The following is a 23,306-nucleotide window of genomic DNA, read 5'->3' as shown; positions in this document are numbered from 1 at the left end:
AGGCGGAACGGCAAGGGAGGCCGGAGAGAACAGCCATCAGGAGTTTCTACTTCAGCAGGTTTTGGCCCAAAAGGGTGCTCAATAGTTTAATAAAAGCCAACTTGTGTATTATATGCCAAGTGAAGCAAACCACGTTGCCCTTCAGTGCTTTTTCAGTCATTACTCAAATGAATGAAGTACTAACCCAATTCAGGTTTTCCTCATTTACTTCTGACTAAAGTTAGTTAGTCAAATGCAGGAAGGCCAGAAAATTAACATTTCCACAAATATTCAAGTTTTAAGATTTGTTAATTTTGTAGCTGAAAGACAGTTTTATAGGAGTCACACAGAAACACTGGTATTGTACAAAAACACATTTACTCTGACAGTATTAGTAAATTATACAAATGAGAGCTTATACCTGTTGTATAAAAATACAAAATATTGAAGTATTTCAGTGTTTTGGGCATCAAAAATCATTTGACAAACCAAAATATTGATTATTTGTAGTCAGTTTTATTCAGCCCTGAAGCTTTATGCTTTATTGTTCATCACATTAAATCCATGTCCTCCAGTACTGCAACGCCATGCACTCTGTTTGGGAAGACAAGACATATCACCCAAACAGACGCATGAAAATGTTTGAAAGTGAATGAAAGAAATAGACATTACTGTTACCTGTTATAATTTTCCATCCTTTTCTTAATTCCCCGCATGCAAAGATATTGCATTCCTTAAAAATATATTAGAAATATATTTCTGTACCAGCTTCCCTTTTTCTGACATTGCAGGGACCTTGATAAACTGACCATGTCGATTCATCTAATATCTAAACTTTATGTACATGTAAGAATGTATATGATGTAAATAGTAAAAAGAAAGAGAGAAAAAAAACAAAACAAAACAAAACAAAACAAAAAAAAACAGGTATCCTCAGCTTGCCCAGTGACAACCATTACTGCTAAATGCAATATTTTGAATGCACTGACTTAAAAGAAGCTGTGCAGCTGCTCACAGATAGATAACGCATCGAAGCAACAGTAGATAAGACATGCAGAAGTTGAATAGTTGATTACACGACTAAAGTTAATATCATGCGACTATCCCTGCCCATGTCAGAGCCATATTCCACTCACAGCCTGACTCTGATTCCTTTGGAGTTGAAAGGTTGGGCTCCAGTGAGGTATCATGAAGCAGCAGGTTGAAACTGAGTTTAACTTCTCTCTTTGATTGAAGCTCCTACAGACAAATGCTATTTATGAAAACATAAAAGAATGCATGGAAGAAAATACACTACCTCAATAATCTAAAACCTGCTTTTTATAGTAAAAAATAAAATTACACAAAGAAAGCTTATAGAAGAAGTTGTGAAGTGAAAGTACTAACTGCTGTGGCCTAAGACTGTTGTGCCTATTTAATAAAATAGTGTAAGTGTGTCAGTGTAAGAAAATAAATCCCTGAATGTTATTGTATTCAAAATCTTTTAGTGGAAATGGGAGATAGATATATAAAAAACTATCAATTTCAGGTTTAAAAACATGTATGAACATAAGTTTGTTCATAAAACAGTGTCAAAATTGAATTGAAAGTTTGCATGTGGTGAGTGTGGTAAAACCTCTTTTATCAATCTTGTAAACATAACAAAAAATTGCTATCTTTTGTAATCATGCAGCTAATTATTAATCTTTAAGTTTCAGTTTTGAGCTAAGTGGATGAAGGAAAGATGTTTAAGCTTCTGCTTTGTTCTTTGAGTGATCAGCATGAGCCAAGCTCTCCTCATTCTCGTCCTCCTCCTCAGGAACCTAGAAAGCAAGTGATCCAAATGATTTCTCTGTAGCATGATGAAACAGACCCAGTTATACTAATGCTCATACTATACGGAAATAATGTTGACATACTGAAGCAGAGCCACAATCGTTCTAAAACCGCAAAAACATCTGGCCGCTGCCTTTGTCACTTTTAATATTCAACTGGAGGTAACATCAATGAAGAGCAGGATTTCTCACCTCCCAGTAAATAGAGTCATCAAAGCAGTTCTGGTCTGGAGGCTGTCCCCAGAATGGCAACTTCATTATAAAGCCTTGCAGAAGAAAATGAATTGTTTGGTTACTCAGGGCTTGTTGCCCTTTGGAACATGATTCTAACACAACCCTTTGTTTGATTGAGTCTGTTATGTGACAAGCTCATCATTTCATTTTCATCTCTACCCACCTGTAACAGCACCTCCAATCAAAGCAAACCCGAGGGATGAAGCCAAGGCAGCAGCTTGCATGGCAGGACTACCACTAAAGAGGAGGAAGAAAGGACACAAGGCTGTTGGAGCTGCAGACTGATGTCTAGCTGGAGTATAAAATTATTATTTTTGAATATAAAATTATTCCAAAACTGTATTGCAGTTATGTAATCTATCTATGTTTATGTAAGAATTAGGGGGATAAAGAATGCTCTTACTTTTCTGCCTTCCCTAAAGCCACAGACACGATACCAGCCAGCCCACCCAGGATGCCGGGCATGCCGTGCAGATTGTGGACACCACAGGTATCCTGGATGCCCAGGCTGGATGCCAAGATGGGCTGCAGGTGGTGGGGTTACAGTTAAATTTATGTCTTTTTAAAGGGTAAAAAAACAATAACAATGTTACCATTATCTGGTGTTAAAGACAATATTTTCTAAGTTGTTTGCATTTAATGATTAACTTGGTTAGTGATTATAGCATCTTTTGACCCAGATATATTCAGTTTACCATCATAAAAGAATAATACTTTTAATAAACTACAAAATGTTCATATTTCAGGTGCTGATTTTTAACTCCCAAAATTTCTACCATGCAATTTCAAAAAAACAAAAAGGGTCATCCTTCCCCCATTTTTAACCTACGACTTTCAACTCACAGATAGGAACTTGAAGCCAAGGGTGGAGATGATGCCAGCCACGAATCCAATCAGCATGGCCCCAAATGGCCCAATGTTCATGTCAGCACAGGTTCCTACGGCAACACCACCAGCCAAGGTGGCGTTCTGAATGTGCACCTGTGATAGGAAGACATTCATTAGATAAACTGCCCTTTTAAAATGTTCCTGTGAATGTTACAGGGAAGTTATCTGACCATGTCCAGCTTTCCTTTATGCTCCACCAGGCTGGAGATGGCATAGGCAGACATCACGCAGGCAGCCAGTGAGAGGTAGGTGTTGATCACTGCAGTGAGCTGGGTGTAGCCTTGGTCAGCAATGGCTGAGTTAAAACTGGGCCAGAACATCCACAGGAAGACAGTTCCTGTTTGAGAGGGTCATCAAAAATAAAAAAAACACTGTTATTAGGCTTATCCACATAAGACCACATGGTATTTAGACACAAAATTGTTTCAGTATGAATATCAGTTTTTGGTGAGCAGGATTGATGTGCATCAGAGGTCAATATGCCTAAATTTCAGTACATACTGCTCTGCTATGCGTTTCCACTAGGTGGCATACGTCTCCCATGTCAGGAGGCCAATGATAGTTGCATTGACTGCAAGTGTAGCTGACTCACCAATCATAGCAAAGAGATCAGAGTGATAAACAGATCCGTCATTCTCATGTCCGTTTCTTAAACCCGGCCGATAAAGCACTCGAGCCACTGCCAGGCCGAAGTAAGCTCCATAAGCATGGATGATCATGGATGCTCCAACATCATGAGCCTGCAAAGGGAACGTGTATCCATAACAATCGTGCCAATGTGTTTGTAACGTATATCAGCTTACACTGTGAATGTGTGTGGTCATGATGCGGGAATTTATACTGTGTCTTGCTCATGTGGTCCACCAGCACATGCATGTGTCATCAAGTAATCACCTTGAGAACATTTACCACCAGGTGCTCATTGATTGAGAAGATAGTGATCTCCAGTATGGTCATGATCAGGAGCTGCACAGGGCTAGTTTTACCCAGAACAGCTCCAAAGGAGATCAAGACTGTGGCTGTGCTGAAGTCCGCATTGATCATTCTGCAGGGAGGAAACAAATCTTTAGAAAAACAAAGAAAATCCAGGAGAAAAAACAAGAAGGAACCCAGAGACAGTCTCACTCAAGGATGCTGATTTTGATCTTGCCGTCATGCATGTGCCACAGGCCCTGCATGAGGAGGCCCCACTGCAGGCCGAATGCAGCCAGGAGTAAGTTGAAACCCACACTGCTGAACCCGTATCTCTTGAGGAAGGTCATCAGGAACCCGAAGCCAATGAAGATCATGACGTGGACATCCTGAAACACTGGAGACACAAAGAGGAGAGGTCAGTTCTGCCGTGGAGTCCATGACAAGGCCCTGCTTTGTGGTAAGAGCCCCACTTCAGCCTCAGCTAAATGTGGACATGAACTTGAATGAGATTAAACATTTTAATGAAGTTCTGCTTTCAATTACAAATTACCCATCTGCTATGACTTCTCTCTTCATGGTGGCTTTTACTTGGACTTTGTAGTTTAACCAATTTATCAAGCAGTTACTGGATTTTGCACAAGAGGTGCATCATCCGTGACGTTAGCGTTAGCTGCAAGAGCAATTCAATCACACTACTAATGGGATTCTGGGAAAAATGCTGTCTGTTCAGTGTGTGGCCCTTGAGTGCATACGATTCTGATAAGTTTCAACTTGAGAGAGGGTACGTTTGTCAAACCCTTATCTATTAGTCACAGCTGTTAGACTGACAGAAATGCTAGGGTTGGAAATTAGTTTGGGATTATGTGCCTTTTTTTTTTCCTCAGTATTCTCCACTGAACACACAGAACTTTGTGGTGTCTTTTTCAGGACAGGAAATCACACCAAAGCTTTTAAACTTTACATAATGGGTTGGGTTGTATGGAAAGCACATCAAGCCTAGAAACAATGTGTGAGGACATATTTACCATGAAGGCAGCAACTGTTGTCAGACAGTCCATACCTCATATTTAAAAGACAGGTCTTTGCTGAGCTATAGTTGGAGAAGGGCACATATCCGTAGCACCTTTAATAACTTAGTATTTTACATACTCATTATAGAGGCCTACTTTTAATGGTTGTATAATGACCGATATAAAGTTTACTGCTTTTATTTCTTTCTTCAACTTGAAATTCAGTGGAATAGTAGAACAGATGGGAGGTTCATTCACATCAAGCTAGATTGTTGATATTTTGGTGAAATGTGTGCAGAGGACTTGTGTTTAGAGTGGATGTCTTCATAAAGAGTTCATTCACGAGTTTTGGAGCTGCATGTAGACAAAGTTGGTCACTTTTGAATTGAACAAAGCCGAATGTTTTGTCCTGTTATTAGTTTGAGCGCTAAGCTAAAATAAACAGCTGCTTATTTCACTGGAGCTGTTCCATTAAATGACATTAAAGATCCCACTGGCACCCACTGTGCTGTTGTGAGAAATGTCTCTGACTGATTAATACCTGTGGGGTGTGTCGATCCGCAGTGCTCTCATATCTTCTGTGTTTGGAGAGAATTAAGGTCTTATTTCACTGTGAGCCTAATAGTTACTCTCTCCACTGATTGGTTACGCAGTGGAACACCAGCATAATCTTCTGAAGTCAATATTGTTGATATTTCTTCTTTGAAAAAGACATTTTTCAGTCTTGCCGTGTTCACAAAGAGGTGAATGGGGCCTAATACGACTTTGCCTTTTTATAAGTGGTGTTGATCTTAAAGTATCTTGTGTCATCTGTCGATGCAGAGTAATGTTGTCAGCATTTTGAACATCCTTACGTGCAGCAGTAATTTCGAGTTGTAAATGTCTGATTTGCTCCACATCCACTGAGCTGTTTTGAAGAGAACCTGTTTGGCCCTCAGCTGGCACCATTCTCTGCTGGGTGAATCGGACTTGCATCCCCTGTAGTAGGGGCTTCTAGCGAACAGCAGATTGAGGATGGTAGGAGGTAAAGTTGGACAGCAGCCACTGTGGCTGGCACCATGCCCAGATGTTAGGTAATGCTCAGTAATCTCTTGAAGAATTGGACGAGACAATTGAGAGAAACTCTCCTTAGGACCTTCAGTGTTGCCGTCAGTAGATGAGGATACAACCAGCACAATTTAAAAACCCCCAAATGTCCTCAGCTTTCGTTCTGCAACTCAATGCATCACCAAGCTCAAATGACTTCAGTTAAATTTAGCAGTTTTCTTTTTTTTTTTTCTTTTTTGATAAATTTCTTTACTTATTTGTTTTGATTTGAACATTACAGATTTCTGATACGTGCTGGATAGCCAATCACAAATCTAGATATCCAGTTGCATTATAAATGGCCATGTCGATGACTCATTCCACTTAGCTTAAATAATTAACGGAGCCTTTTCGGTGAAAAGAAGATATTTTCTTCATGCATATCATAAAGGTGGCTTTGTACTGTTGGTGCATGTATCTCCCTCCACTCTAAGAGTTAGTTGTCACGTCACTTGGATATCTGACCTTCACTGAGCAGACTGATGTTCTTTCTTCAGGGTTCTGATATTGAATGCTGTGGATTAAATCCTGAGCCAGTATACAATTCACATGAGTGTGGGAGTAAAAAAAAATAAAAAAGCAACCAACAAAGAAATCAAAACGTTATTTTTAAACATTGCATGGGAAGAATCTGAAAATTTTAGCTCTTGTCTTGTGCAATAAAAAATGAAAATGGCCTTTTTTTTTTTTTTTTTAGAAATTTTGGGAAAGGCGTTTGGAGGATATGGTTAAAACACTGCATCTGAAGGGAAAGATGTGACATAAGCAGCGGCTGAGCTAATCTCTTCGGTTCACGCCTACCCCACCCAATCATGAAACTAAATGTATTCATTTAAGTTGATTAAAAACAAAAAACCTTAAATTATGCTTTTAAATGTCACATAGAAGAATCCAAACTGCATTTTTTTTTTTCTGCTCCACTGACCCGCGGCCTTTGATCTTTATTATATCTCTGTTTTGAGACACTAATGTAAATCACATGTGGCCCTGACTACATGAGACTGACGCTTCTCCCTCTTCACCCCACAGCTGCATGCGTGTAAATTCACTTTGCGTCAGATGAGAATGTGGCCTCGTGACTCCTTTTATTGCATTTAGGAGACCTGCTGTAGACAGCCTCTATATTCTTTAATTTCTCTTTGCACCTAATTAAAAAAAATAAGATAATTTCACAAATTCACAATATTCCAATGAAGGAAGGAAGGAAGGACACCTTTCTCAGTTAACTCAACGCTTCAATGTTAAAGACTAAAGCACCAAAATGTAAAATTTGCCGACATATTCACTTTCTCAAAATAGAAATAGAATAGAAATAAATGAAACTATTTTCCTGCAGGACCAAATGTCACAAAGCTTTGCTTGATAATCAAACTCTGCTTTCAGGTTGAATTTCCACCAATAAACAACAATTTTAACCTTAAAGCTGCAACAAAAGCAATGTCTCTGAAGTATAAAATAAAAGTCTGACAATGAATCACTTTTAAACTGCCTAAAAACATCCTGGTGAAATCAGGCAGACATTCAGCAGCAGAGCATCCCATAGACTTACTGGGGTAGAGCTCCATAGGGTTCGCTGTATGGTGAGTGCCATTGGTGTATTCACTGTGTCCGTGATGTTTGCCGTCATCATAGACCACAAAAACTGCAAACAGTATGATGGTGACAATCTCCAAAACCAAGGCCACAATGGGAAACTTCAACCTCATGTTGGTGGCGTATGCAGGCATCCCAAGACCAACTCTGGTTATCTTTCACAAAGTGTGAGACACACACACACACGCACACACACATGCACATTCAACAACTCAGTCTGAGCTTCGCGGGTTGTCTCGTGTAAAGGGAGGGAAGAAAGTGGTGTCTGGTTTTAAAATGATGCAGGTTTCATGGGGACCAATGGAAGGGCAGAAGACTGGGGCTTGAGTGGTGAACACCCCCCTCGTGCACTTTGCTCACTAGGATGGGTTTCCTCTCTGACGCTGGAAGGGACAAAGCAAAACACAAATATAATGACATCCAGCCAGTTAGCGGACATGGGAGAAAAACTTAATGGCTGCTCCTTCCCTCTCATTTTTCACTGTCAAAGTTATGTTTGTTGATTCACTCACTTACTTCAGGCTCATCTTCAATGTTAAAGAGGAGGATTCAAGAAAGATGTTTCTAGAAAGGCATATTTGTTGTTTCAATTTGTTGATAATATTTAGCTGTTTTTCTTTTCTTCACTTTACTGAACATTGTTTCTTTTGTTTGTTTCATAGGTCAGATCGCAGAGGTTTCTTGTTATTATAGTGGTGAAAAGTGAAAAAGATGATGTATACAAAACAACAAAAGGATGTACAAATAAATGTTTCTGTGGTATAAACTATAGTATTGACCAAAAAAAAAAATCATACTGAAGAACATCATGAGCATCACGTGTTTGTCTTGAGCCATCTTTAAATAATGTGCATGCTTCTGCTTTATTTCACGTCGGGAACTATCCACTCTTACTCCTGCAGGTTCTGATGCAGTAATCGTCTTCCACTGCAAGTCTCATGACAATATGAGGACCTTCACCAAATTACCTTAGGGCAAGGGTCCTTTATTTGGGCCGTGAGCTGTATGATTGAGCAGAGTAGTTAATCACTGCCAGCAACACATTTCTGTTTGTCTTGGAGCTGCGAACAGTGAGGACTTTCCCAGACCTTTTGGGGAAATGACTTCCAAATGGTGAAAGATATCAAACTCTGCAGCGCTGCTAATACTGTACTTGTGTGACTCATTACTCAATCTGCAGATGAGTGCTGTAATGTTTGGCAGTGGAGTTCAGTGGAGGGTTGTCATAGTCCCATCTTGAACACCATGAGAGGATTTTCGGCCTGACTGCAATAATCATTAATTTGTGACAGTTAAAGATGCTTTCTCACATCAGCTTCTTCTTGTTTTGTTTTTTTTTTTACTGCAGGACCGCCTGTAACTAAACTTATTTTTTGCCCCCAGAGTAGTACTGGAAGCCTTGAGAATCAATGTTTCTCTTCTCAGCTGTATTTGGTTAGAGTTGTGACAGGGATCCTGAGAAATATTTACATAGTCAAGACTGTTAAATAACAGTTCTCCTGCTCACATTTCAGTGCTGGGTATCCCAGAGGTACCAGTGCTCTTAAGTTGTCAGTATAGCTTATTCATGATCCAGCGCCAGATTGACGATAAGACAAAAGCTGAGGGCCTAAGGGCTGATAACATGCTAATCTCTCACTCGACAGCATAGTTCTCTGTTAAACCACAATTGTGTGCTGTTTGTGAATAGATGAACAATAAGAGGTGATATGCCAACTTTTAACATGGGCTAAGGCGTCAAGTCTTCATACTAAACCTAAACTAATTCTCAGTAACACAAGCAAGTAAAAAAGTCCCTCCTGTCAGTGCAAAGTATGGATTTATTCATGGTGGCATCTTAAATCTGCATAAAGGTTTTTATAATAAGTTCACCTTTGGTTGAAATTTGACACATACATTTTGTCTCGATGACCAAGACGATGTCTACATGACAGTGCCAACATTTGACGGAACCGAAAGCCAGAGAATCCCAATGGACTAAGCTAGTTTATTGGCTTTATTTATCCAATATCACAAAATTGCTCAACAAAGATTTGATGGTAGTTGTTGAAATATGTTCTGTTTCTGCCAAGCGGAACTCAAACACACAAGTTTTTCATTAACCACGTAGTTCAGCATCAGATATGGCACGTTTTGAGTTTTGAATTGGAGTGAACTTTGGGAGTATTTGGGCTTTTTATCAAATAAACTCTATTATTACGGGTGGAAGTAAAAGTGTTGGCTTGTTTAGGCCTCCAGAGACTGAAGTTTGAACATTAAAGCAAAAAGCTGAATCCGTCCCCCCCACCCCGAAATGAAATCAGTTTTAATCTAGCCTCCCTGTGAACTTGCATTCCGGGAAAGCCATTAAGTGATTTATCTGAACTCCACCATAAAGCACAGATTTGTGGAAAATAAACAAGCCATCAGCCTAAATGTGCTCCATCCTTTGTCTTGGGTCCACACTTGCCGTTATGCAACATACATAACTTTGAAAGCATGCTCATTGTATAGATGGTTCTCAAGCCACTTGGTCTATCTGCCACAGTCATGAATCAAACCAGATGAATGTAGAGGATCAAAGAGTGACAGAGAGGAATGATTGATTGCTGCTATAGTTGGTTTTATTTTATGTCAGGACATTCCAACCCTGGCCTTAGTTTGTTATATGTAAATGTCAAAGTTAAGCTTTGAGTCTCACTGGCTCGCATATTTTCCTGCATGTGTTTCTTTAACAATTGCTACAAGTTGAAACCGCTCCAAATCTTATTTTTTATGTGTGTGTGTGTGTGTGTGTGTACTACTGGCAAGATTTCATTCATTCAGCTCTATCAAAGTACATTACTGAGTGTATTCACTTGTTTCTTTGAGTCATTTGTGTTGTGGGGTGGGGCATCACCTTCAGGCTAATACTTTTGTTGCCTTTGATGTCTTCACAACAACTCCTTTCACACTGCATAAAACCGACATCTGCACTCCCGTGTACAGGCCTCATATGAATACTGAGGGGATCAACACTGCATTCCTCAGTTTGGAAGATGCCTCCATATAGAGATATGTAGATGGCTGATTGGAAACAGAGACCAGTTGGTGTGACGGATAAACTCCAGGACTTGTCTCCTCATTATTCAGAACTGTAAAGCAATCAGTGTTTTGCTGGATGAGGTTGGGTATAGAAACACTGCATGCATGCACTCCAAATAGAAGCGAAGGAGCCCCATATAGCGTTACATGTGCAATGTCTTCAGTATTAAAGCTAAATTTACAAGGCCTAATAAATAAATGGAGGCAGTTCAGAGCGACGACGCAGGCCTGCAGAATACCAAAAGCTGGAGGTTGTTGGATTCATTCCAGTAGCACAGAGTAAAGAAAAGATGCAAAGATTTGAAATAGGAAACAAATGGGTATGGCTCAAGTTATGCACAATGCGCATTTCATATCTTCAGCTGCAGAATTCTTGTCTTCCTTGAGCCAACATGTGTTTCATGTGTGTGCTGCCCAGCTTCTGTGAAAACCTTAAGCTGTTTGCTTTGAATCCAACTCATGTTTTTCTGTTCATTATCTCTGTGAGAGACTGCACCCCTTTTTAGCTTGGCGCAATGTGACAGCAGGAGCAGAGGTCAGTGTTAAAGTAGGTTAAACAAGTAGTTGCTCACAGCGAATGACTTTTGTTGACGGTATCAAGGAGAAAGTCGGGGGAAAAAAAACCAAAAAAACAACCAAGATCTTTTCTTATTTCAGATGATTCACACTGAAGGGTACAGTGAATTCTGCAGCAGAAAATGTACCATATTATTCTGATAATTCTCCTTAAAACAAACTCTGACACAGAAATAAACTGTTTACTTGTTTACGAAGAGCTTTTTACATCAATTGCCATTTAATACTTTATTATTTTCTAATGTACTTGGTGGTCTTTTGTTCTCATGCACTTCAACCAGGCGTTTTTAATGCTGATCCGAGCCATAGAACTGGTCCGACTATGGGCCATATAACTGTTTGTCTGTGAGACAAATACTGCTACCTTAAGAAATAAAACCAGGAGCTATTTGATAGATGTTTTCTTTTTTTTTTTCTCAATTACTGGCACAGTTAGCAACCAATAAACCCAACATGAGTTAAATCAATGAATCCTTCTATGAACACCAGTAGCAAACATCTCCATCCATACTGGATGTGAGCAATCTTCTCACTGAGGTCCATGGCCTATATGTCTAATTTCCAACAATCCTGATGCAGAATCCAGGGGATGATGGTGTATAGACCCTCCCCCTTTCCATCCCTTGGCTACACTGTCACGACACACCCCTGCACGTACCCTCCCTTGTTTCCTTGAGCTGCGCTCTGTGGGGAACAATAGCACACCCTGATAAGCCCACTCAGAGGGAAACCTACGCTGGCGCGTAATCACCATGTTAGCTGCTAGCAATCAAGAACAATCACGAGGTCTGATCGTGTTTTTATTGTGGCGACCAGTTCTGCCTTTTCAGTTACACGTGATTATATCCCTACATAGCGCCTCCACCTCTGTATGTGCTCAGGCTAAGACGACCCAGTACTATTTGAGTTTCAGGTGTGATGGAACCAAACTATGGTGACAAGCTGAAAAAATAGATAATGTCTTGATAAAAGGCAGTGAAACATTTCCTCTGCTTCGCACACAACTGCAGATGCTGATGGGCAGCGCTGTTGGAAGACAACTGAGAGCAAATGTTTAACAGGTGTGTGGAGGATTTAGCGCTGTGCCGGTCCCGCTCCTGCTGGATGTGCAACAGACATCAGTTAAATCAGAGTGCAGACAGAAGATCGTGCATACAATACGAACACTGTGGGACCAAATACACATGTCCAAAATGTGACACTGACAAATTGCTGGTATGCATTTTTTCCCAGCGGGGGAGATACACAGGAATTGACCCTCTGAAGCTGTTCATGCCTTTTTTAAAGCAGCTTTTTTTTTTTTTTTTCCCCCTACTGGACAGTCACAAGTTCAAGTCCTTGAAGGCTGACTGTTCGATGAGTTCACGTTTTAGCAGCAGGGTATGCAGCTTGCCTTGCACCTGTAGAACTGACGCGGTCTTTGATTACATCCATGTATACGTTTCAGTCCATGCTTGCTGTTCACAGCTGCAGTGTACGGTCTGTTTGACGGAGTATGTGTAACACACCAGCTGCACAGAGGCAGCAGGGCGGGTGGAGTAGTTTAGTTGCTTTGAAGTGTCATGGGACTTTTGTATTTACTCACTCGCAGAGATAAATCTTAGCTCCGCTTTCTAGTTTCCTCAATTACAAAGATGATACAAATGAGTTCCAGTCCCAGGCCACCATAAGTATGACATGTATGATAACACTGTCTTTACTTTTAATCCTGAAATTTTTTTTTCTGGTAGGGAAAGTGAAAAGAAATGCATTCAAACAGTGTTTATGAGTCGAGAGCCAGACTTTACCTCATATCACTGCTAAGATGCATTTTTCTCTCTGGATTTAAAAATGTTGGACTCATTGTATGCAGGGAGCATACAATGCTTCTACTGCATGTAGAACGCGCAGAGATGCATCCAATGACACATAATCCCGCCTCTGTTCTTCCTCTTTTGCTTTTAATTTCTCATAGTCCTTATCCTTATACAGTTAAATCCACCCAACCTGCTATCACGTTATTGTTGGATAAATGCCCTACAGCTTCCTCTGCAGTACATACTGATGTCATGCTACTTTTTGTACACACACTGTCTCGCTGTAGTGATGTCGTATGTGCTTTATCTACTGCCAACTTCTTTAAATGATGTCTAATTGAGGGTCTTCACCACACCCTTTCCTCATGCAGCAATCAACCTGAAACGTTATCACCGCATCTTAATAAAAACTAAAATGATTGAGCCACAACCCATGACTTCCCATAGAAATAGGAAAACGAACAGGGGGGGTGGGGGATGGAAGAAATAGCAACTAAGAAAACATCCTGGCTGAAACGACAAGAGGAGTGGGCTTTCACCACACAGGATGTAGAAAGATGGGTGGTTTGTGGGATGTTGTCGAAGTATAGACGGAAGGAAAAAAGAGGAATTGACTTGTCACGCAAACATCAGTACAAACTACACAACCAGGAAGCTGGTAGTGTATATATGATTAATGAGCCTTGTTAAAATTAGAGTATTCGAAACATTTGAAACAGAAGTGGTGGGTATCCAGCAGAAACAAATACTGTTTTAAGTTTCAGCAGTGCAGTGAAATGTTAATTAAAAGCAATTACCTTATATGCTATTTGAGATGTTTAAATGTTTTCCCACATGTTAGTTATTATAGAAGGCGGTTGGTTACAAAAGAGCAGCAGATGCAGACGTATAGAGAGCTTTTATGGAAGACCGTGTGTTTGTTCTCCTGTCTTTGAGCTTTTATTCAGTTTTACACCTCAAGACAAACTTCTGAGAGCAACACAATAAACGTGGAAAGACATGGTTAATTTCAAGTGTAGCAAACTGTGGTTGGCCTTTAAAAACAACTTGATGTGATAATATTTACAATTTTCTCAGAAGGTGTGCGTTGTTATCAGCATTCCTGCGTGTGGTGCTGGCTTAAGCTCAGCACAGCAACCATACAGTTTCAGTATGATATGAATAAGTATAGCATCCAGATTTATTATTCTTTGGCTGTCATGGCGTGTTAGACTGTGCTCAGCAGATTTAAAAGGATGTTTTTATATATTGGATATCCTCTTGGAAGTGCTAATTGAACTTAGTGTACACTAATCTTAAACTTTTTTTTACATTTATTAAAAACAAATAATGGTTTCTGTTTGTGAATGTCCATACGGGACGATTTCACACCTCTTTAATACATCTACTATCACGTTCGTAATGCTTTGTGGTGTGACCTTCATGTGTTTAAGGGAGGGAGTAAAGGTGTGGAAGTTGAGGTGTTGCCTTTTAACCGTAATGTTATTACCTTCTGCTGAGTGTAGTTTCATAGAGGATTTTCTCAGTGACAAAGCAGAGTAATGTGTGTATGGGTTTTTTTCTGGTCAGGTTATGATTTGCCTGACCTTTTCAAATGCATGAATTCCTGGACAATGAAAACTGCAGCAGCTGAACAGAACCATAAATTAGATTATTATCTTGCCAATAACAACCTATCTACTGCTCCCTGTTGTGACATTTAAACTTTGAGTGGTGAGCATATGTTGCTGTTATGTAAATATGGACAACATTACCTGCTATTAATCTCCTACCAGGTCACTCGTTGTCAGATTCCCCAATGAAAGTTTGTCCCTTTACAGTCAAAATATACATGTTCTCCCTCAACTAGTAATAAATTCCTCTTTGTCTTTTGAAACTGATAGAGACTCTTGTGAATAATATTTAATCCAAAAAATCGATGTAATTTTTATTGCTGTTGGAGCCCCCATGAACCTGCCATATGCATGCTGTACAGATAATGGATGGATCCTATTGTGGCTCCAAGGTGGTTACACAACATCATATGATGTAATATATCTGATGTAGAATTTAGACATAGCACCTAAAATTGAAATTGTGGCGCAAGAATGAATGCACAAAAGTATAAACTGTTCCTGGGTTCAAACGTAATTAACGTAGTTCATGAGTTTAGTGGAGATTTATTCAGATTTTGCACCAGAGAGAACGTTTACTATGTGGAGTCGAGTTGTTACTGAATGTCTAAACGTACTATCTTCACTGGTTATTAGTTAAGTGAAGTGACTGAAAAAACATTATCAGTCCAACAATTAATTAAAGTGACAAAACTTTGATTTCCACTTTTACAAAAAAAACCAAACAACAAAATATTCCCCCAATTACAAAACATCAATGTAATAACCTGAACTAAATGAACAAGCAGTCTTTGATTTATTTAGATATTTCCAAGTCACTTTTTACTGTGCATGTGACTGCATATATAGATACCTTCATTTACAAAAGAGTCTTCATAAACATTATTTAACGTTTGACCTTGTAAATTGCTTATATTGGTCTACACCTTTGTTTAAATGGTTGTTCTAAAGCTGTAGTTTAAAGCGAACTGGTGGTTACTCAAAACCTTACGTGCAAATTTCAAGGAAGATTTACAACTAGCTGGTGTAACCCGTTCCTGAACTTCTTTCCTGGAAAATCTGATCTCTCAAACTATCATCTGTCATGTCACATAACTTCTGTTCAAGGAGTGTATCAGCTGGCGCTGAAATGAGCCCTGGGTGACTGACCCATGCGTGACCAAACCATTCCTGAGTGAAGTGTATGGATTTAGTCCGTGCGTGTATCTGACACCAGCTAATGGCTAACAGATTTACCAGGATGAGAAAGAGGAATGCTCGCCTGCTCTTCTGTGCGTCCGCCGGGCCGAGCAAACGTCTGTGTCAGATTATTGCAGCAGCAGCGATAAGCAGATGGAAAGACCCGTGGGGTTTATTTATTATAAAGGCAGAGAGTGGGAAGAAACCTGCACTGAGAACAGCACACTGGAGAAAAGAATGCTCTGCTCTCATGCAATAGGAGGGGAAGGCCTTACATGTGTCACAATAAACCAAGATACACATACACTTTGTGAATTTTTCCCACACCATCATTTTCTGGACATTTTTAAAATTCCCCCGGGTGCCACTTTGCGCCGTGCCAGACTCTTGAAGGCAAGCTGTGGGAGTTGGCCTATTGTGAAACACTAATTGGATAGAAATGTTTATATATTTTTAAGTAGTAACCAGGTTACCTGATGAAAACATAGAGGCTACACTAACACTGTCAATGGTACTGAGATCACAATACAGACTCAATGTGTTTGGGTCAACATGTACAGTAATCAGAACATTGTGTACCAGGACAAAATGACAGAGTCCTCTGAATATTCAGCCAATGGCAGCACTCAGAGCAGCTACACGGCTCAGGTCAGACTTCAGTGGAGGTTTCGGCTCACTGGTTTTCTCTACATTCCCCATAGTGTTCATGCCAACGTCAGCCCTGTGATAGACTGATGACCTGTCCAACTCAGTGTCAGCTGGAATAGACAACAGAGAAGAGAAAGAGATGATGGATGGTTGCTATGGCAACACTTGCACTTGATCTTTACAAAGTTCAACTTGTACGGACATCGTTATTCGAATTAAGCTTTCTGTAGAAACAATAATGCAATGATAACAGCAGGAAGAAATGAAATGTAAGTTAATCATGAAGTAGATAACGAACAAACAGGACTGTGGATACACAAAAGATTAAAAACTATGTATATAAATATTTATCTAAGCATTTTGTTACATTTAATGAACTGAAATAATATAATAAGCTAAATTACTCTTGATTTGACTTTTTATTTTTTACAGTTGTGGTTGCATCTGAATCAAAGTGACACATACATTGTTTTTAAAATACACCCATTTTAGCCATTTCCGCAACTGCAGACCAGGGACCCCTCTCTAAATGTTTGTCTAATGTACATTTGCTGAAAGACTATTGAGTGAGAAGAGCTATCAAACAGGCCGTTCCTTGGAGAAAGAACAACACCCGTTTGCTAATGGCTGATGTAAAGCAGGCCAGTTTTGTTTAGCAGGGCATGATGGGGGAGCTCAATCTCTGGCCACTGGTTGAACTCGCAGGCCATCGCACTCGCTCGTAAAACTTCAAACACAATCAAGCAAACAGGCGCTTCAGGAGGCCCCATGCTGAGTACCAAATCCGCAGCTTAAGAACGTCCCAGGACAATTTAGGGAAGTATGCGGTTACTATAGAACCAGCTACCACCTGCAGATTAGAAATAAAGTGCAGTCCTCCTTCCTTCAGGCCTCTATCGATGAAATTGATCTGCCAATGAAAGAGGGGATCTATTTTCAGCCACCTTTGGCTCAGATGTCACCTCATGAGTGTGATGAAAGCTTAAGAGGCGAGCCTGTTAGCGAGTTTTGTTGTACTGCATCTGAAAGCAGTGAATGAAAGGAAGGAAGCTGCACGACTACAATGCTTCTGGGCAGGACCTCACTTCACACAGGTGACACTAACACAATGTGGAGCTGTTTGAGGCCTGTAGCACTAACGCAGGACTGGATGTGGTACCACGTGTAGATCCTGGAGGGCTAATACATGTAACCTTTACAGACGTATAGATTCTGCATTATGTACAATTTGTGTAGCATTTCATCTGCATTTAAAGTAAGTAAATTAGCTTGCTCCGCTGGGCCTGAAGGTCGGTGGTGTTGCTCTGGTGGGTTAATGGACTGATTTTTTTTTTTTTTTTTTTTTTTTTTTCTTTTTTTTAGCATCCTGTTTCTAATCCAAAGGGACTGTGATGTGGTGAGATAACAGCTCAGACTAAATGAAGTGTCTTTAGTCTGGACCGACTGATGTAACTGATCCCCAAGTTTTTTTTTTGTTTTTTTTTTTTTTTTTGCTATGAATTTTTTTTTTTTTTAATCTCCATAGCCTTTTTCCCTTCTAATAGTTTCATGAAATGAAATAACAAGGTAAATTGCGCTTGATTGTTTGTCACTAAGCATAGCAGAGAGGTTGGTGTCTGGTGGAGCTGTACTAAACTGGATTAACTCATCCCGTATTATTTTAACTCCAGCCGGAGAGTTTGGATGAGGTTCCCACACAACCTGAGCCGATCCACAGAATTCATCAGGTAACTTTACCTGAAGAGTGCAGGACATGCTCATCTGCGTTTTTTTGTTTTGTTTTGTTTTTGTAAACCATATGACGCTACATTCGCAGACAGACTGAAAAGACAAACTGACGCCGAAGTCATAAACATTTTCTGGCCCTGGGACTAACTGTTGAGGCTGGCTGCTGAAGTTGATAAGACCCAAAGGGTGGCACAGCCGGGCTTATCGAGCTCGGCCAAGACAGAAGACTTCTGCTATCATTGGAGCCACAGGCAAGGGAAAACCTCCTCCTCTTATCTCCCTTCAGCTGGGGGAATAACGCTCCTTCCAGCTCCCCTCTCCGACCACTTCAGGTGGCTCTCTAATGCCTCTTGTGTGTTTCCTTAGTTGACCTCATGGGAATTGCAGTGAATTAGCAGGAACACGAGGCCTTCATTGACTTTTTTGGCATGTAGACAGGATTACAGAAATTCAACCCCAAGTGTTTATATTCAGTGACAGAGGTTTGTTATCACATGGAAATTCTAACACAAAGGCAGCACGCCTGACATAATGGCAATAAGTGGACTATTGCTTTCTAGTGTTGAAATTAGTGTAGATTATTTTATGAGCCAAAGTGAAAACAAGCCTCAACTGTAAGTGCAGAGTGGAAACTAAATTTAGGTTTGTAACGGAAAAAGAAACCACAACTAAAGCCAATGTGGAAGAATTCCAACCAGCCGAGCCCGCATCTCCATCTGTGCTTCTCGAATGTGGACCGCCTGAGTCTAAGTCACACAAACACAGCCTTATTTGAACCAGGCACCTGCTGTGCAGCCGGAACATGTGTGGTGGACCCCTGGAGACAGGCACGCTCTCTCAGCTTCAGATGTGCGTCTGTAAGGAGCGTCTTCTCTGCTCTGGTGTGAGCAGACAAAGTGTAAGCTTGACGTTTGAGAGAGAAGTTGCAGGTTGACACGATGAAGGACTTCCTGCTGGTCGTGGAGAGAAGACTGCACTTCCAAGAAGAAACTTCAAACATTTCAAACAACAAAGCACTTTCATATAAATTGCTCCATATTTAAAGACTTTGCACTCTCACTTTGGTCATTTTGACATTATTTTTCTTTTAGTTTTTCAAGCCCTTCATACAAAATAGGACATAAATGAAACTAAGTTATATCAGCAAAGTGTGCTTAACGTAAGAAAAGCTGAAGTTTTGTAACATTTTTGACAACTTTTAACAGTAGGACTATTATCAATGATGCACTCGTGAGGAAAAACATCAACTGTTAAAGGTTATATCTGTCAATTGAATTCTAAAAACATTTTGTTGCACAGTAAGATCATCAAATCTTTTCTTTAAAACCATCTTTTTTTTAAATAATTTGACACATCAGCAGCTTTATTCAAACAATATTGAATAAAGCTCTGCTGCTCTGACAGACGCCCTAGAAATGTAAAATGTTTCTTAGAAGAATCCTCAAAAAACTCATGGGGAAAAAAAAACAACAAGCCAATAAGAAACATCTGGTAAGCAAAAGATTGTTGTCACCCAGTAATGTATCATTTGGAAAAAACGTGAATTAAGTAGTTGCTATCCAAAAGGCAAATAAATTACACAAAAAGCACAATGTAGAACTATAATGTAGAAAATGCAGTACTCGATATACTTAGAGCGACCACCATCAGTTTAGGTTTTGATTCAGTAGCTCAAGTCTTCCTTCAAAATAAAAAGGACCATATTTCAAAATCTTATCTAACGGGAAGTTACCTTTCCAGCTTCCTGTGGAATTCTGGCAGCTCAGATTAGGTCACATCCTTTGCTGCTCCCACAATGACCTTGAAGGTTTTGTTAGTGTATCATGATGGAACATTAGCATGTCCTTGTGGTCTCATTCAAATGTTAAGTTGGGATTCAAGATGCTCAAATATTCCACGATGAAAAGGATTTGATATTTATTCGTGGTTGTCTGGATTATTAGCCACTGTCAGCAGGTGTGGTCTCAAAGTTGGGAAATCTTTATGGAATTGACATTTCCTCTCTGCCTCTGAAAAAAATCCACCCTGTTCACTGTTCTTCCGCCTCCTTTGTGAGTTGACACCTCTTATACAGTCAAAGGGCTCCTGCAGGTCGTTTGTCCAGAGATTTGGTGAGCCAAAGTAAACTTCCTACTTCATCTCTGCTGTTTATTGACCACCTCAACGCGCTCCAAGTATTAAATCACAGGGAAGCACTTAATTTCCTTACTAATACAAATTCTTCAGTTTGTGGTTTTTGGTGACCAAGTTGAGGAGAGACAACACAAACAGGTGTGAAAGATGAGTATTTGTTTTATTGAAGTTGACTGAGTCGGAGTCAGATGGGGCCATTTAAATAATCTGGCTGGTGCACTTGCAGGAGGCGGGACACCAGGAGGCCACGTCCTTGTTGCTGCAGCCCCACTGCTGCTTCAGATCAGGACAGTTGCTGTACTGGTCAGCGTAGGGACAAGGGTTGGCTGGGAGAGAGGTGACAAAAGATGAGATGGGTGGATGCTTAAATGGAAATTATGTGGAGTTTAGGGTTTGATGTGTCAACTTCACTACAAAAGGTGCGTTTTTCGTCAATCATTTGTGTTTTCTGTCCAGTAAATCTCACAAAGGGATAGCTAAAATAAAACGTGGACAATCATTAAATCTTTTGAAGACCCTCCTCTGCGCTGCCAAAAAAAGTCAGACGACCCTCCCTACACACCCCCTCTGTTTGACACTTGTACAGAATCGAAATAAAAATGCCAAAAATTGAGAGAGATTGTTATTCAGTTTGGATTTTAGAAGTTCCAGAGTGACTCATAGATGTTTTGGAGCCAGAAAATATCTCATTGGCAGAAGTTAATCTTACTGAGCACAGCCAACTAATCATTTTTCTCAAGGGGGAAAGCATAAAGTGGCCAATACTAAGAGACTGCACAAGCTCAGCAAAATATCAAAAAAACAAAACAATTTTACAGCTTATTTTTTAGCCATTTCACTTAATTTGCTTTCATAATTATTCTACTTATCAACCTCTGAGGTGCATGAATAATATATTTTTTAATCCAATCTACTGTTGTCATTCGGAACAGTACATGATATACAGCATATGTGTTTCAGCTCGGTGTTTTGCACTTACTGCACAGTTTGTTGTCACAAGCGTTGGGGCAGTCAGCGCAGGAGGGTCCTGACTTGTAGGGGCGAGCATACTGGTAGTTTCCACTGCAATGTAGGCCAAACCACCAAATGTTAAAGATGACAGCAGCATAGATGGGATGTGAGAAGGCAGGAGCACCTTGAAGGACTATTTAGTGATCCTTCAGGAAATACAAGAAGGAGCTTGATGCAAACTGCGCATTCTTTTTATTGAATTTGAATCTCCATTGTTTCATCCACTTTTAGTCTTTATTAGTCCAACGGCCCCTTCAACAATACTTCTATTAGAATACATTTTGAGTATGTTCCGATTCCTTGGTCAGAAAAAGAAAAATCTATTCTGTTAAACACTCTAAACAGCACTTCATGTATCAAGTCCCTAGTATTTATCTAAATAATCATGAAGAGTCAAAGTGAAATAATGAAACACATCTAGGCATGTTGTGAAATATATTCCGCTTACGGTGGGCAGTAGTGACAGACGTAGAAGTACTTGTATTTAGAGTTGGGACAGTGGGCCAGGGCACAGCCAATCTGGTTGGACCTGTACCAAACGAGCTGGAAAAACAGTGTGTTTTTGAAGCAGATGATGGTGAACATGTGTGTGAATTAATCAGCATTAACTGGGATGCTTGATAGCACACTGAGTATTATGGCACCTGCGTGAAATGTCCGACGACTCCTCCGTTGATAGATCCCATTCCATAGCGCCAGTCCTTCACCTCGTCGTACCAGGACTGGATAGCGTTGGCCCATGTGTTCTTGTAGCTGGCCATGTACAAGTTCTCTCCACAACCACTAGCTACAGTCAAAAATTATATATAGATTTATATGAAAAACTCTCTCTTCAATCTATCACTCTTTTAACTTCAATGTATTTAGTTCTTTTTAAAAAAGACCTAATATATTTTATTTATATTGCATTACATCGAAAACAATCTCAAAGTGCTATGTTACAAAAACGAGTGACAATAAATGAAGTGTGAGGTTTGATCTGTATTATCATTTACTGCTCACTCTTTTGTTGCCCCGCTCCACTTCAGAATAACCTTATCAATAGAATAACGATTCCTTTTCTGGCACAAAATAGTGATAAATAACACACCATTAGGCTGTCTGTGGATGCTAAATGACAGCGAGGGGGACTTTGGTAAGGTACGCAGATTTAAAAAAAAAAAAAAAAAAAAGGTGTGATTGTGAACTAACTGCTGATTTTTCTGGAGCTTTCAGGGCTGTGCTTCATGGAGCAGGTTTTGGCCCATCTCTGAGCGTTGGCTGCAGCCTCCTTGTTCCAGCTCTGTGGGGAGCAAAGGAGAAATCCACACACATTGACCACCACAATATATGCACCAAATGATCTCACATAATCTAAGAGCTCTCTTTGCCTGCTCCTCCACTGCTGTGAGGAAACTTGTTTCATATCAAATCAAGCACTAATAAATTAGCTCAAATGTTTTCACAGGCAAAGCACTATGTTTTTGAAATATTAGTAATAATGAGATTTTATAATGTAATTTTTTTTTTTTTTCTACCGTTCTTCTACCATTTTCAGCATGTTGCTTGCAGTAGGCTGAACACCTCTCCTCAGGGCATTATGCTTGTTGACAATCTCAGTCTGGTCTGAGAAGGAGAGTAGGACGGTGCCTAAATAAATAAAAGGTAAAGGCAAAATAAAACAACAATGATAGAGAATTAAGTACTGTCAGTACTTAATCTGAGATAAAATGGATGTGTTGAGTAACGATTACAATACTCACCTTCCTTTGAGTATGATTTTCAGAGATGAGAGAGAAAATAGAGTTTAATTTGTTGCAAATTGAAAAAAGTAAATCCAATTTATAAGTGGCCATTTGTTCCATAATTATGATGCCTGTGTAAGTTGAGTCTTTTTACTTACCATGGTCTCTACATCCTCTGCCAAGGTGCCAGGCACCTGAGCGGCAGCAAAGAGACCAAAGACACACAGGAGAGTGATCATATGCATCGTCGCAGCCATAAGAATGACCTCTGTCAGCCACAGGTGTGACTTATATAGTCTCGAACACACAGATAAGT

The 23,306-nt window shown here is 40.0% G+C and overlaps 3 protein-coding genes across 3 annotated transcripts in view; 1 reads left to right on the top strand and 2 right to left on the bottom strand.

The window, feature by feature from the left end:
• Positions 1–338: 338 nt before the first annotated feature.
• Positions 339–7,785, bottom strand: rhag (Rh associated glycoprotein). The gene is made up of 10 exons (XM_029496975.1): positions 7,476–7,785; positions 4,041–4,224; positions 3,810–3,960; positions 3,508–3,655; positions 3,086–3,252; positions 2,871–3,008; positions 2,431–2,552; positions 2,191–2,264; positions 1,986–2,059; positions 339–1,781 (listed from the first exon to the last, which is right to left on the bottom strand). The coding sequence occupies exons 1-10, from the start codon at positions 7,651–7,653 to the stop codon at positions 1,707–1,709; spliced, it is 1,311 nt and encodes a 436-aa protein (XP_029352835.1). The 5' UTR covers positions 7,654–7,785; the 3' UTR covers positions 339–1,706.
• The window catches only part of LOC115038125 (macoilin), a 28,619-nt gene continuing 9,567 nt past the window's right edge, over positions 4,255–23,306 (top strand). Inside the window, exon 1 of the mRNA XM_029496974.1 lies at positions 4,255–4,287. The gene's annotated coding sequence lies outside the window, so the exon portion shown is untranslated. The remainder of the gene's footprint in view (positions 4,288–23,306) is intronic.
• LOC115038127 (serotriflin-like) lies at positions 20,447–23,235 on the bottom strand. The gene is made up of 7 exons (XM_029496976.1): positions 23,145–23,235; positions 22,795–22,895; positions 22,458–22,548; positions 21,911–22,053; positions 21,715–21,809; positions 21,235–21,317; positions 20,447–20,581 (listed from the first exon to the last, which is right to left on the bottom strand). The coding sequence occupies exons 1-7, from the start codon at positions 23,233–23,235 to the stop codon at positions 20,454–20,456; spliced, it is 732 nt and encodes a 243-aa protein (XP_029352836.1). The 3' UTR covers positions 20,447–20,453.

This window comes from Echeneis naucrates, chromosome 24 (assembly GCF_900963305.1).
Source record: "Echeneis naucrates chromosome 24, fEcheNa1.1, whole genome shotgun sequence".
Taxonomy (NCBI): Eukaryota; Metazoa; Chordata; class Actinopteri; order Carangiformes; family Echeneidae; genus Echeneis; species Echeneis naucrates.
The sequence above is the reverse complement of the archived record's forward strand: the minus strand, read 5'-3'. Positions and strand labels throughout refer to the sequence as shown.